The sequence below is a fragment of the Anomaloglossus baeobatrachus genome, chromosome 4, assembly GCF_048569485.1.
Source record: "Anomaloglossus baeobatrachus isolate aAnoBae1 chromosome 4, aAnoBae1.hap1, whole genome shotgun sequence".
NCBI classification, from domain to species: domain Eukaryota; kingdom Metazoa; phylum Chordata; class Amphibia; order Anura; family Aromobatidae; genus Anomaloglossus; species Anomaloglossus baeobatrachus.
This window is the reverse complement of record NC_134356.1, coordinates 638846111-638860367: the sequence shown is the minus strand read 5'-3', so window position 1 is coordinate 638860367 and position 14257 is coordinate 638846111. Positions and strand designations below refer to the sequence as shown.

Below are 14257 nucleotides of genomic sequence, written 5' to 3'. Positions count from 1 at the left end.
TTTCTTGGGATTAGAGTGGGTCACGGTGGTCAAACCTTCACCAGTCAGGAAAATATTCCCTATAAGATGGGAATTTCCTCCTACTTTATGCTGTCGCCCCTGTCACTATTGCTCGCTGGGGCAGGTTTCATGAATATATCAAACTTATTTGCAAGATTTATCCCTTGAGTCTGACCAGACGACACCACAATCCTACATAACCCGCACACAGTGGAAGAGAGTGGTAGGCTCCTTGCTGTCATGGCTCGCATCATCTGGTGTTGATGGGAGACAATGGGGTGCATGTGCCGGAAGTCGTGTCATTTAAATGCAAATGTCTGTGATTGACAAGGGCACCTGAATTGTTAAACAGCACTTCTCCGCATTTCTGTTACAGGCAGGGGCCAACTATGTAACGCAGCCTGCGTCTGCCAGGTACGGGGCAGGCTCAGCTCATATATGGGAAGCTGACTTAGGATGTACTATAAGGGTCCAATGTTGATTGATTGCAGTATATACATTATACAAAACTAAATGTTTTATGTGTAATACCTAATTTCACCAGTGGAGGTGCTGCAGGGATCTTTAAAGCGCACCAACCACCAGGATTTTCCTATATAAACTAAAGCCAGTGCTATACTGGCGCTATCATGCTGATTCTATACATACCTTTAGTTGTGAGATTGGATGTATAGTTTCTGAAATACAGGCAAGTAAAGTTTGTGAAATGCACTTTTATTTGATTGATAGGTGCTACAGAATATCTAATAGGTGGGTCGGATTTTGCTAGTTATTCCCGCCCCTGTCTGCTGCCTGTCCTTCCTCCCCCTGTCTCTGTTATTACAGGGGGGAGGAAGGAAAAAGGAAGGACAGGGGGAGGAAGGACAGGCAGCAGACGAGTGGGAATAACTAAGAAAGTGGACCCACCTATTAGATATTCTATACAGAAACTATACATCCGATCTCACAACTAAAGCTATGTATAGTATCAGCATGATAGCGCCAGTATAGCACTGGCTTTAGGTTATATAGGAAAATACTGGTGGTTTGTTCCTTTTAAAGGGAATCTGTCAGCAGGTTTTTGCTATTTAATTTGAGAGCACTATAATGCCGGGGCTGAGAGACTGATTCTAGTGATGTGTCATTTATTAGGCTGTGTGCTATAGTTTCAATATAATCAGTGTTTTGTCAGCAGGAGATTATCACTACAAGACAAGGTGTCAAACCAGAGCAGCTGATCTGTGTAACCCCGCCCCCCGCACTGATTGGCAATTTTCTGACAGTGCACACAGGAAGCTGCCAATCAGTGGTGTGGGCGGGGTTTTGTACAACTCCACATTCTGAGCTCTGCTACATTTACAGCAGAAATAAAACAGGGATTTTGTGAAAACTGCACCAATCAGTTTAATAAATGGTACATGGCTGGAATCAGGATCTCAGCCATAAAGGTCATGCTGCTCTCAGATTACATAGCACAAATCTGGTGACAGATTCCCTTTAACCTTTGCTGCCAGGTTTCCTCATAGCTGATCGCTGGGGGACACATATTGATCATATTATTGCCGCCCTTTCAGCAAACAGAGATTGTCCATTATGGAAGCCCCTGTTCACACTTAGCAGCTATTTTCTTACATGTAATATTTATAAAACAATATATATATTTTCTTTATCGTTCCTATGGGAGACCCAGACCATGGGTGTTTAGCTTCTGCCTCCGGAGGACACACAAAGTACTACACTTAAAAGTGTAGCTCCTCCCTCTGAGCATATACACCCCCTGACGAGCAGACTTAGCCAGTTTATCGCTTTGTGTTCAGGAGGCATACATCCACACATGCATTCTCATCTGATTTTTGATTTTTGGAAAGAGTTTGAAGAAAAGCGGGTCCAAGTCTGGACTCCCGGCATGTCCTTTCTCACCCCTTTTGTGTCGGCGGTGTTGTTAAGGTTGATTTCCAAGGCTGGAGCCTTACATGCCGCGCTCCTTCACCATCCCTCCTGGGCTCTGGCTTGAAGTGGGAGCCAGCACGGTCTCCATGCTTGGCAGGAGACCGGTCTCCATCCGCAGCCCTTCAGGACCCTGCTGGACCGGAGCACTCATCCCCAGGGACTTGGAACCCTGCGTCTCAGCAAGCTAAGTACCTGAGACGTTTATATATTGGGGGTCCCTGTACTTTATTGTTGTGGGAGAGTGTGCTGATTGTGTTTTATGACATTTCCGGCGGGTTCTCTGGCTGTCGCCTGAGAACCGTGCCGATGGTGCCTGCGCGCCGGCCGCGCCGCTCAAATTTAGGCCCCGGCTTCGCCGGAGGCCTAGTTTCGGTTTCACTGCCCTCGCATGTCACTCATGCAGAGGGACAGTCTCGGCTCCTCCCGGCGGCCGTTCTGCACAGGGGAGGGACACTCCCCACTGCAGTGTGTGTCCCCTCCCCTGTAGGTCTCTATGGCCCTCCAGATCCCGCTCCTCAAGCAAGTCCCGCCCCCTCCATTCGCTCCGGCGGCCATTTTCTCAGCGTTCTCTCTGCATTGCAGCGCTGGTCTGCAGCATCTCTGCTGAGTTGCTGTGCTTGGGGGTCCGGGCTTCGGGATCTGGAGGGCACACAACACCGCTCCAGCGGTCTGGTAAGCCACAACTGGTCTCCGGTTGTGGACCTCTGATTATACTCTCTGGGGTTCATTCTCTGGCAGAGCCCCCACTCCAGCAGCATGTCTCACACGAGGAGCAAGGCTCCAAAGCTTTATTCAGTATGCACTGCATGTAAGCTCCTGCTGCCTGAACCAAGCACCTATCCACATTGTGATGTCTGCTCTAACTTGGCGGTGCCTCAGCCTGGAGTCTCACCCCCAGTGGTCTCTCAGGCTGCTCCTGCTCCTGTGGCTGAACCCCCGGCTTGGGTAGAATCCTTTTCTAGGTCTATCTCCCATGCCTCTGCTGCTAGGGGTCTCTCAGGACCGGAGCTCACAGAGGATTCATCATCTGGTCCCAGACCCCGTCCTTCTAAGAAGAGACGCAGGGTTCCCTCTCCTTCCTCGTCCCGCGGCTCTGATTCAGGAGCTGACTCGCAGGACGAGGAGGATGCCTTTACGGGGGGCTCGGAGGTTAACTCCATGTACCCCATTGATCTGTCCGAAAGTGACTCAGATGTTAGTGATTTGATTGCGTCCATTAATTCTGTACTGGATCTCAATCCGCCAGTATCAGAGGAGCAACCCTCTCTGGCAGAAAAGCACCAGTTTACCTCGCCTAAGAGGGCAAAGAGTGTGTTCTTTAACCACTCCAGTTTTCAGACCGCTGTGACCAAGCCCAGGGCCTGTCCTGACAAACGCTTCCCAAAGCGTGGTTCTGATGACCGTTTTCCCTTTCCACCAGAGGTGGTCAAGGAGTGGGCTCATTCCCCAAAGGTAGACCCCCCGGTGTCTAGACTCTCAGCCCGGACCGTTGTATCGGTGGCTGATGGCACCTCCCTTAAGGATTCCACTGATCGCCAGATTGACCTTCTGGCCAAATCCGTATATGAAGCGGCGGGGGCCTCGTTCTCCCCGACTTTTGCAGCAGTGTGGGCTCTCAAAGCCATCTCTGCTTCTCTAGAGGGGATGCATTCCCTCGCCAGGGGATCTATGCCCGAAATGGTTGCCTTAACTTCCCAAGCTTCAGCTTTTTCATCCTATGCCATGTCTGCCATGCTGGAGGCTTCTCACCGCACTGCGGTGGCTTCGGCTAATTCCCTCGCTATCCGCAGGATCTTGTGGCTTCGAGAGTGGAAGGCAGATGCTCCTTCAAAGAAGTACCTTGCGAGTCTCCCCTTTGCTGGGTCCCGGCTGCTCGGTGAACAGCTGGATGAAATTATTAAGGAAGCTACTGGCGGGAAGAGTACTTCCATGCCACAAACCAAAACCAGGAAACCTGTCCAGGGCAGGAATCAGTCGAGGTTTCGTTCCTTTCGTTCCTCCAACTGGTCGTCCTCTAAGCCCTCGGCCTCGTCCACTAACTCAGCCAAGGACCAGAAATCCAACTGGCGCCCAAAAGCGCGTACACAAAAGACCGCAGGAGGTGCTGCCGCCAAGGCAGCCTCCTCGTGACTATCTGTCCGCGCCAGCAACGTCCTTAGTCGGTGGCAGGCTCTCCCACTTTGGCGACGCGTGGTTTCAACACGTCTCCGATCAGTGGGTGAGGTATATCATCTCCCACGGCTACAGGATAGAATTCTCTTCCAGCCCGCCAAACAGATTTTTTCTGTCCACCCCCCCTGCTCCAAGGCCGCCGCCTTCTCACAGGCTGTGGCATCCTTGCAGGCCATCGGAGTAATTGTACCAGTTCCCGCCCGGGAACGGTTCAGAGGTTTCTACTCAAATCTCTTCCTAGTCCCCAAAAAGGACGGTTCCTTCCGGCCCATCCTGGATCTCAAGCTTCTCAACAAACATGTTCAGGTGCGGCATTTTCGCATGGAGTCTCTGCGATCAGTCATTACCTCAATGACCCAAGGGGATTTCTTGGCATCCATCGACATCAGAGATGCCTATCTGCATGTGCCAATTGCAGTTTCACACCAGCGTTGGCTACGTTTTGCAATTGGAGAGGAACATTTCCAATTCGTGGCTCTCCAGTGATTGCGGTCCTGCACCTACAGGGGTTGACAGTGATCCCTTACCTGGACGACCTTCTAGTCAAGGCTTCATCCAGCGTGGACTGTCAGCGGAGTGTCTCGCTCACTCTCGCCACTCTAGCCCAATTCGGGTGGCTTGTCAATCTTCCCAAATCCACTCTGACTCCGACCCAGAGTCTCACGTACCTAGGGATGCAGTTCGAGACTTTGCCGGCACTTGTGAAGTTGCCCTTAGTCAAACAGCAGTCCCTCCAACTGGCGGTGCGCTCTCTGCTGAGGCCTCGCCGTTATTCCCTCAGGCGCCTGATGCAGGTGCTGGGTCAAATGGTGGCGTCCATGGAGGCTGTTCCCTTTGCCCAGTTCCATCTGCGTCCCCTGCAGCTGGACATTCTCCGCTGTTGGGACAAGCGGCCTTCCTCCTTGCACAGGTTAGTGGCTCTGTCGCCACAGACCAGGAGCTCTCTTCAGTGGTGGCTTCGGCCCCTCTCTCTGTCCCAGGGGCGCTCCTTTCTGGCCCCGTCCTGGGTGATCCTCACCACGGATGCCAGTCTATCCGGCTGGGGAGCGGTATGTCTCCACCACCGAGCGCAGGGCACTTGGACTCCGTCCGAGTCAGCCCTTTCGATCAATGTGCTGGAAACCAGAGCCGTGCTTCTGGCTCTCCTAGCTTTTCACCATCTGCTGGCGGGCAGGCACATCCGAGTCCAGTCAGACAACGCGACAGCGGTTGCCTACATCAATCACCAAGGCGGGACACGCAGCCGCCTGCCAATGTTGGAGGTACAACGCATCCTTCAATGGGCGGAGGACTCCAAGTCCACCATATCCGCAGTCCACATCCCAGGCGTGGAAAACTGGGAGGCAGATTATCTCAGCCGTCAAACCGTGGACAGTGGCGAGTGGTCCCTGCACCCGGCAGTTTTTCAGTCAATCTGCCGCAAATGGGGCACTCCGGACATGGACCTAATGGCATCCCGTCACAACAACAAAGTTCCCGTTTACGTGGCTCACTCCCACGATCCTCAGGCATTCGCCGCGGACGCTCTGGTTCAAGACTGGTCCCAGTTCGTCTGTCCTACGTGTTTCCCCCTCTAGCTCTCTTGCCCAGAGTCCTGCGCAAGATCAGAATTGAGGGCCGTCGAGTCATCCTCATTGCTCCGGACTGGCCCAGGCGAGCTTGGTACCCAGACCTGCTCCATCTGTCCGTAGAGGTGCCGTGGCATCTTCCGGACCGTCCAGATCTTCTCTCACAAGGTCCGTTTTTCCGCCTGAATTCTGCGGCTCTCAAATTGACGGCGTGGCTCTTGAGTCCTGGATCTTAACGGCTTCTGGTATCCCTCCTGAAGTCATCTCCACTTGGTGTGTCATCAAGACAAGGTGGTTCTCCGTCCGACTCCGGATTTTCTTCCTAAGGTGGTCTCTCCTTTCCACCTTAACCAGGATATTTCCCTGCCTTCCTTTTGTCCGACTCCTGTTCATCGCTTTGAAAAAGCGCTGCATACTCTGGATCTGGTGCGTGCTCTCCGGATCTATCTGTCTCGCACCGCTGCTCTTAGGCGGTGCACTTCTCTTTTTGTGGTAACCACAGGTCGGCGCAAGGGCCTCTCTGCTTCTAAGCCGACCTTAGCCCGTTGGATTAGGTCGACCATTTCGGACGCCTACCAGTGTTCTCAGGTGCCTCCCCCGCCGGGGATCAAGGCACACTCGACCAGAGCTGTCGGTGCCTCTTGGACTTTCAGGCACCAGGCTACGGCTCAACAAGTCTGTCAGGCTGCCACTTGGTCTAGTCTGCATACTTTTTCAAAGCACTACCAAGTGCATGCTCATGCTTCGGCAGATGCGAGCTTGGGCAGACGCATCCTTCAGGCGGCTGTCGCCCATTTGTGAAGTGAGGTTTCGCCTACTTCTTAGTTTTTCTGTTTATTTCCCACCCATGGACTGCTTTAAGACGTCCCAATGTCTGGGTCTCCCATAGGAACGATGAAGAAAAAGAGAATTTTGTTTACTTACCGTAAATTCTTTTTCTTATAGTTCCGTATTGGGAGACCCAGCTCCCTCCCTGTTGCCTGTTGGCAATTTCTTGTTCCGCGTGTTTTTCACCAGCTGTTGTTGTTGACAGAGTCTCCGGTTGTTCCGGTTCTTGCTCTGTTTTTACTTGTGGGTGGATGTCCTCCTTCAGCTTTTGCACTAAACTGGCTAAGTCTGCTCGTCAGGGGGTGTATATGCTCAGAGGGAGGAGCTACACTTTTTAGTGTAGTACTTTGTGTGTCCTCCGGAGGCAGAAGCTATACACCCATGGTCTGGGTCTCCCAATACGGAACTATAAGAAAAAGAATTTACGGTAAGTAACAAAATTCTCTTTTTTTCCAAATCCTAATAAACAACGTCTTCCATCTTTTCTCCGCAGTCTTCCTATTCCCAGCTACTCGCTGCCACGTGTCTCACTAAGCTGGTGTCCCGGACCAGTAATCCCCTGCCACTGGAGCAAAGAATTGACATCCGTAAGTACCCAGAGCACGCCGGCCCGATCACCGGCCATCATCATCGTGGATGGTGTGAGTGGGAAAAGGCACAGGCAGAAATAGAGAACAGAATAATACAGAAATACATGGCTGATACCATACATGTCAGTGGGGTTGTTGCTGCTGCAATCGCATGGATTTCTGCAAGCTCCATTCACACGAATGCCACATCAGTCCACATGAAAAGAGCTTAAACATATCAGACAAATAGGAAAAGGCCAGAATTTTCCCCCCCTTCATCTTTTACGTGGATCTTTAAAAAGTGTGGGGTCCTGTCACCTGTCTCTCGGAGTCCTGTCGCTGGGGAGTCCTGTCGCTGGGGAGTCCTGTCGCTGGGGAGTCCTGTCGCTGGGGAGTCCTGTCGCTGGGGAGTCCTGTCGCTGGGGAGTCCTGTCGCTGGGGAGTCCTGTCGCTGGGGAGTCCTGTCGCTGGGGAGTCCTGTCGCTGGGGAGTCCTGTCGCTGGGGAGTCCTGTCGCTGGGGAGTCCTGTCGCTGGGGAGTCCTGTCGCTGGGGAGTCCTGTCGCTGGGGAGTCCTGTCGCTGGGGAGTCCTGTCGCTGGGGAGTCCTGTCGCTGGGGAGTCCTGTCGCTGGGGAGTCCTGTCGCTGGGGAGTCCTGTCGCTGGGGAGTCCTGTCGCTGGGGAGTCCTGTCGCTGGGGAGTCCTGTCGCTGGGGAGTCCTGTCGCTGGGGAGTCCTGTCGCTGGGGAGTCCTGTCGCTGGGGAGTCCTGTCGCTGGGGAGTCCTGTCGCTGGGGAGTCCTGTCGCTGGGGAGTCCTGTCGCTGGGGAGTCCTGTCGCTGGGGAGTCCTGTCGCTGGGGAGTCCTGTCGCTGGGGAGTCCTGTCGCTGGGGAGTCCTGTCGCTGGGGAGTCCTGTCGCTGGGGAGTCCTGTCGCTGGGGAGTCCTGTCGCTGGGGAGTCCTGTCGCTGGGGAGAAAGGCTGGGCCCAAATAGTAAAAGGCCAGAATATTCCCCCCCCCCCTTCATCTTTTACTTGGATCTTAAAATGTGTGGAGTTCTGCCTCCGGGGTCCCTGCCATGAAGAGAATGAGCGGCCCATCAGAGAGAAGGCCAATCTCTATGACTTATCCGCATGGCTCTTCATTTCTGTGACCCCCAAATAATGGCAGCTGAATCCCAGCGGTTCCTGAATCCGGGATAAAGCTGAAACCTTCATGGCAGTCAGTCAGAGTGGCTCAATCGGGGGTCCTGAGTGGGACACCTCCATATTCTCTAGTTGGGGTACCAGCTTTTTAGTTACAGCTTTGTTTGAAATGTATTTTATTTTCTAGATTTTACCTCTTTCCTCTCCCGTTTCAGGAAACTATGTGCTCACCTATTTGGCCACCCGCCCGAAACTCGCTTCTTTTGTTACCCAAGCCCTGATTCAGCTGTACGCCCGCATCACCAAACTGGGCTGGTTTGACAATCAGAAGGACGAGTATGTGTTCCGCAGCGTCATCGTGGACGTCACCCGCTTCCTGCAGGTTAGCAGATTCACTAGTCACCTCAAGTTCGCTGGACTAATGCCATACACCTCATTTATCAGATGAAATTATTACTCCAGACAGCGCCCCCTGTCTACGCTTCCTGCACAGTGGGGAACCAAGACACGAGTCGGCCTTATATTTTTAGGCCTGGTATTATTGCTTGTTTCCCCTAAAATAAGATAGGTGCTTATATTATTTTTTGCCCTGGGGCTTATTTTCAGGGGAGGTCTTATATTTTCCCACCAACAACAATCCCTATTTATTCTTGAACAAAAAAAAATAAATCAACATTTATTCCAATCTAATCATCATCACATTCACATTACTGGGTCAGATGCACATTTTCGTATCTAATCTGCTATTCTCATGGTGCAGAACCGTCCTATAGTGGAGGGTACATGCCATATATACAAAGGTTTACATTACCTGCTTACATTAATTATTCTCTATGTACTGCTAAGTGTACCCCCAAAAGAAAACAAACACCCCCTAAAAGAATCGCACTTACCAGACTCCAAACAATTAGAGTTGGCAAGTGAATGGGCTCTCACATACAGATCTGCGTTGCTGTCAGGTCCCCCTGCGTTTTACAGCAGTTGCTCCCCCTGGTGACTGGAAGCAGTATCACTCGCGCGGAGTGATACTGGTACCCGATCTGTTTGTGAGAGCTGCTGTGCAATGCAGCTGGAATGGGAGGAACCTGACAGCGACACAGATCTCTGTTTGAGAGCCCATCCACCATCAGCACTTGGCAATTGTAATTGTTTGGGGTCTGGTGAGTGATATTTTTTTTTTTTTGGGGGGGTGTTTGCTTTTTTTTGGGGGTGTGTGCTTTTTTTGGGGGGTGTGTGCTTTCTTTTGGTGGTGTGTGCTTTCTTTTGGTGGTGTCTGCTTTCTTTTGGTGGTGTCTGCTTTCTTTTGGGGGTGTCTGCTTTCTTTTGGGGGTGTTTGCTTTCTTTTGTGGGTGTGTGCTTTCTTTTGGGGATGTCTGCTTTCTTTTGGTGGTGTCTGCTTTCTTTTGGTGGTGTCTGCTTTCTTTTGGGGGTGTCTGCTTTCTTTTGGGGGTGTTTGCTTTCTTTTGTGGGTGTGTGCTTTCTTTTGGGGATGTCTGCTTTCTTTTGGGGGTGTCTGCTTTCTTTTGGGGGTGTTTGCTTTCTTTTGGGGGTGTTTGCTTTCTTTTGGGGGGGGGGTGCTTTCTTTTGGGGGGGGTGCTTTCTTTTGGGGGTGTCTGCTTTCTTTTGGGGGTGTCTGCTTTCTTTTGGGGGTGTCTGCTTTCTTTTGGGGGTGTCTGCTTTCTTTAATGAATTGTCATGCAGTATTCTTTAACTTTTTTAGCTGCTTGGACACTTTCTTACTAGGGCTTATTATTGGAGTAGGGCTTATATTTTAAGTATACTCAAAAAAGCCCCCAAAATCCTATTAGGGCTTGTTTTCAGGGAAACCGGGTAACAATGCCTGAGTTATTTCCCTATCTCTGCATAGTGCTGCCCCTCTATTCACCCACAGCTTTCTTGGGGTCTGTCACATGCTGCGGAGTGTAATCACGGGATATATAACCTTCTTGGTTGTGTAGAAGAGCCGGACAAATCATAAAGAGGAAACAGACAGTGAGTAACACTGGGCAAAGTCATTATTTCCCCGCACGGTGTCAGAATGATGGCACTATGGCCGGTTTACACCGCGATAATATGGCAGTATATTTTCTCCTTCTGATTCCCAACAGTGAACAAAACGCCTCTCGAGTTGTGCGAACTGTAATATACCGCCATTGTGGGTGCAGGAAAGCATTGTGTCATTTTCACATGCTCCCCTCCCCTGGCACTCCAGTGATGACAGTACCCCGGGCCACCATCGGTCTCTGTATCTCAGCCTCCAACAATGACATCTGTAAGATTGGCTGCAGCGGTCATGTAATGAGCAGTCACTGCTGGAGGTCAGCGAGGGAGCTGGGCTGACGTTATCACAGTAGTGGATTTTTTGGGGGATTTTTTCTGCAAATCCTCAGGTAATCCCAAGCAAAATCCTGAAACAATAAGGCAAATTTACCTTAAGGCTTATGTGCCCACTGGAGAAAATACCTGCGGATTTATCTGTGGAAAATCCGCGGATTTTCTGGATTTTCCAGGTAAATCTGCAGGTTTTAGTAAGTACAGACACTCCCCATGTTATCCTATGGGACATGGGGAGTGCTGTGTCCATGCTGCGGTATGTGCGGCTGCGGATGACCCGCACCGCACGTAACTGCATGTCATTATTTCTGCGGAAATATCTGCAGATTTCCCGCTCCTCCACTATGGAGATAGAGGCCGGGACTTCAGTAGGTAAGTCGCACGAATGTCCGCAGGTTTATCGCAGATATATCGCTGTACTACCACAGCTATGGATAGCTGCAGATTCCGGGGAGCAGCTGCGGGAAACCTGCGGACAAACCTGAGGATATATCCGCGGGGACAGATCCCTGTGGGCATTTATAGGGACGGTGTCATCAGAAAATGAATCAAGTATTTATATGATGTATTTTTAAAAATATATTTATTTTATTTCTTTTCAATTCACTGTCTATAGTAAGTTAAAAAAAATATGTTTTTGCAATTTTCAAACTGGTTTTAATATTAGACACCTTCTTCCTACTTGGCACATGAACATTAGCAGCAATAGACTGACACATTGCCTATTTATTTACATCAAACTATAAACTGGGCAGACTAATCTGGGAAAAGGTGATTGTACAGGATTGGGAGGAGGTGAGCTGTAACATCAGCTATTGTGAATGATGGATCATGTGTTAGAGGTAACAGTCATTGTACAGGAGGGGGGGAGGTGAGCTGTGACATCTATTGTGAATGGGGGATCCTGTGTTTTCTACTGTATATAGAGGTGTTACCAGTCATTGTACAGGAGGAGGAGGTGTGCTGTGCCATCACCTATTGTAAATGATGGATCCTGTGTTATTTATTTTATATAGAGGTGTTATCAGTCATTGTACAGGAGAGGGAGGAGGTGAGCTGTGACATCACCTATTGTAGATGATGGATCCTGTGTTATCTACTGTAGATAGAGGTGAAATCAGTCATTATACAAGAGGAAGAGGTGAGCTGTGACATCACATATTGTGAATGGTGGATCCCATGTTATCTTCTGTTTATAGATGTGTTTTCAGGCATTGTATAGTAGGAGGGGGTGAGCTGTGACATCATTTATTGTAGATGATGAATCCAGTGTTATCTACTTTTCTTTGTCGCTCCATTGGGAGACCCAGACAATTGGGTGTATAGCTTCTGCCTCCGGAGGCCACACAAAGTATTACACTTAAAAGTGTAAAGCCCCTCCCCTTCTGCCTATACACCCCCCGTGCATCACGGGCTCCTCAGTTTTTATGCTTTGTGCGAAGGAGGCACACATGCACGCATAGCTCCACAATTTAGTCAGCAGCAGCTGCTGACTATTTCGGATGGAAGAAAAGTGGGCCCATATAGGGCCCCCAGCATGCTCCCTTCTCACCCCACTCTGGTCGGCGGTGCGGTTAAGGTTGAGGTACCCATTGCGGGTACATAGGCAGGAGCCAACATGCTGTTTTCCTTCCCCATCCCCTAGGGGCTCTGGGTGAAGTGGGATCCTAATCGGTCTCCAGACACTGGGACCGTGCTCCCTCCGCAGCCCCTGGGGAATCTGCTGGACAGGAGCTGGGTATCGTCAGGGACAAGGCCCTGCTACTGTGAGGTACTCTGTGTCCCCTTGGGGACAGCGCATGGAGCGCTTGTGTCATACACGCTGCAGCACTGCTGGGTGTGTTAGTGCGCCGGGACTACCGTGCTGACCGCGCTTGTTTGCCGGCCGCGCTTATAACTTTAGTCCCCGGCTTTTGCGGCCTAGTACCGCATATTCCCGCCCCCGGGCCTGTCAGTCAGGGGAAGGGAGGGACGCTGCACTGGACGTCAGCGCTGAGGGCTGGAGCATACTTGGTATCCTCCTCCCCCCTCACTGAGCACAGTGGGACACCAGATTCCCGCACTTTCTTGGGCACGCCCACGGCTCCCTCCTCCTCTCAGAACGCTGGCAGCCATTCCTGTCAGCACTTCTGACGCTGGAGAGGAGAGACAACACGGCTCTGGGAGGCCCAGGCAAGGGAATCTGGTGGTCACACAACCGCTTTGGGCGGTCGGTAAGCCGCACCTGTTTCTAGGTGCTGGCCCCCCTGGGTGCCGAAGTGTATATATATAGGTTTATATGCTATACATTTACTCTGTACGGTCGCACTGGTTTTTGGCTATATACCCTCCCAGATTGTACTCAGAGGAGACAACAGCATGTCGTCTGCAAATAGCAAGGGTGCCAAAGTACAGGCTTACTTTGCAACCTGTACCTCATGTGCGGCTATGCTACCTGCAGGTTCCACCTACCCTCATTGTGTGCAATGCTCGGCACCTATGGTACTTACTCAGCCGGAGCCTCAGCCACTAGTGGGACCCTCGGCCCAGGTAGAAACACCGGCTGCCACTGTCCAGGTGACAGGGACGGAGTTTGCAGTATTCGCTGACAAACTTTCTGAGACTATGGATAAATGGTCTGCTAAGATACTAGAAGCTTTGCAGTCCAGACCTGTAACACAGGCCCCGGGCACTGTTGAATCATTGACCCCAGGCCCCCCTCGGTTGGAGCAGCAAAGTGCTCCTGGGGTGACTCATAGGTCTCAAGGTGAGGTCTCTGACACGGACCGCAGTCCCAGACCGGCTAAGCGGGGTCGCTGGGAGCTTCCCTCGACTTCATCACACTGCTCAGGGTCTCAGCAGGAGGACTCTCTAGAGGATGAAGCGGAGGGGGCAGATCAGGATTCTGATCCTGAAGCCGCTCTCAACCTAGATACACCAGAAGGGGACGCCATAGTGAACGACCTTATAGCGTCCATCAATCAGGTGTTGGATATTTCTCCACCAGCTCCTCCAATTGAGGAGTCAGCTTCTCAGCAGGAGAAATTCCGTTTTAGGTTTCCCAAGCGTAGAATGAGTATGTTCCTGGATCACTCCGACTTCAGAGAGGCAGTCCAGAAACACCGAGCTTGTCCAGATAAGCGCTTTTCTAAGCGCCTTAAGGACACACGTTATCCCTTTCCCCCTGACGTTGTCAAGGGTTGGGCTCAGTGTCCCAAGGTGGATCCTCCAGTCTCCAGACTGGCGGCTAGATCCATAGTTGCAGTGGAAGATGGGGCTTCACTCAAAGATGCCACTGACAGACAGATGGAGCTCTGGTTGAAATCCATCTATGAGGCTATCGGCGCGTCCTTTGCTCCGGCATTCGCAGCCGTATGGGCGCTCCAAGCTATCTCAGCTTGTCACTCGCAGATTAATGCAGTCACACGTGCCTCTGCGCCGCAGGTGGTGTCATTAACCTCTCAGGCGTCGGCGTTTGCGTCATACGCCATTAATGCTGTCCTGGACTCTACGAGCCGTACGGCGGTAGCATCCGCCAATTCGGTGGCAGTCCGCAGGGCCATGTGGCTACGTGAATGGAAGGCAGACTCTGCTTCCAAAAAGTTCTTAACCGGGTTGCCATTTTCTGGCGACCGCCTGTTTGGTGAGCGATTGGATGAAATCATTAAACAATCCAAGGGAAAGGACTCATCCTTACCCCAGTCCAAACCAAAAAGACCTCAACAACGGAAGGTACA

General features: G+C 51.4%; 1 protein-coding gene across 1 annotated transcript in view; it reads left to right on the top strand.

Moving 5' to 3' along the window:
* Window positions 1-14257, top strand: part of XPO7 (exportin 7) — a 170789-nt gene that overhangs the window by 16370 nt on the left and 140162 nt on the right. The window contains 2 exon segments of the mRNA XM_075346454.1: window positions 6991-7084; window positions 8423-8589. Coding sequence (XP_075202569.1) covers window positions 6991-7084; window positions 8423-8589 — 261 coding nt within the window.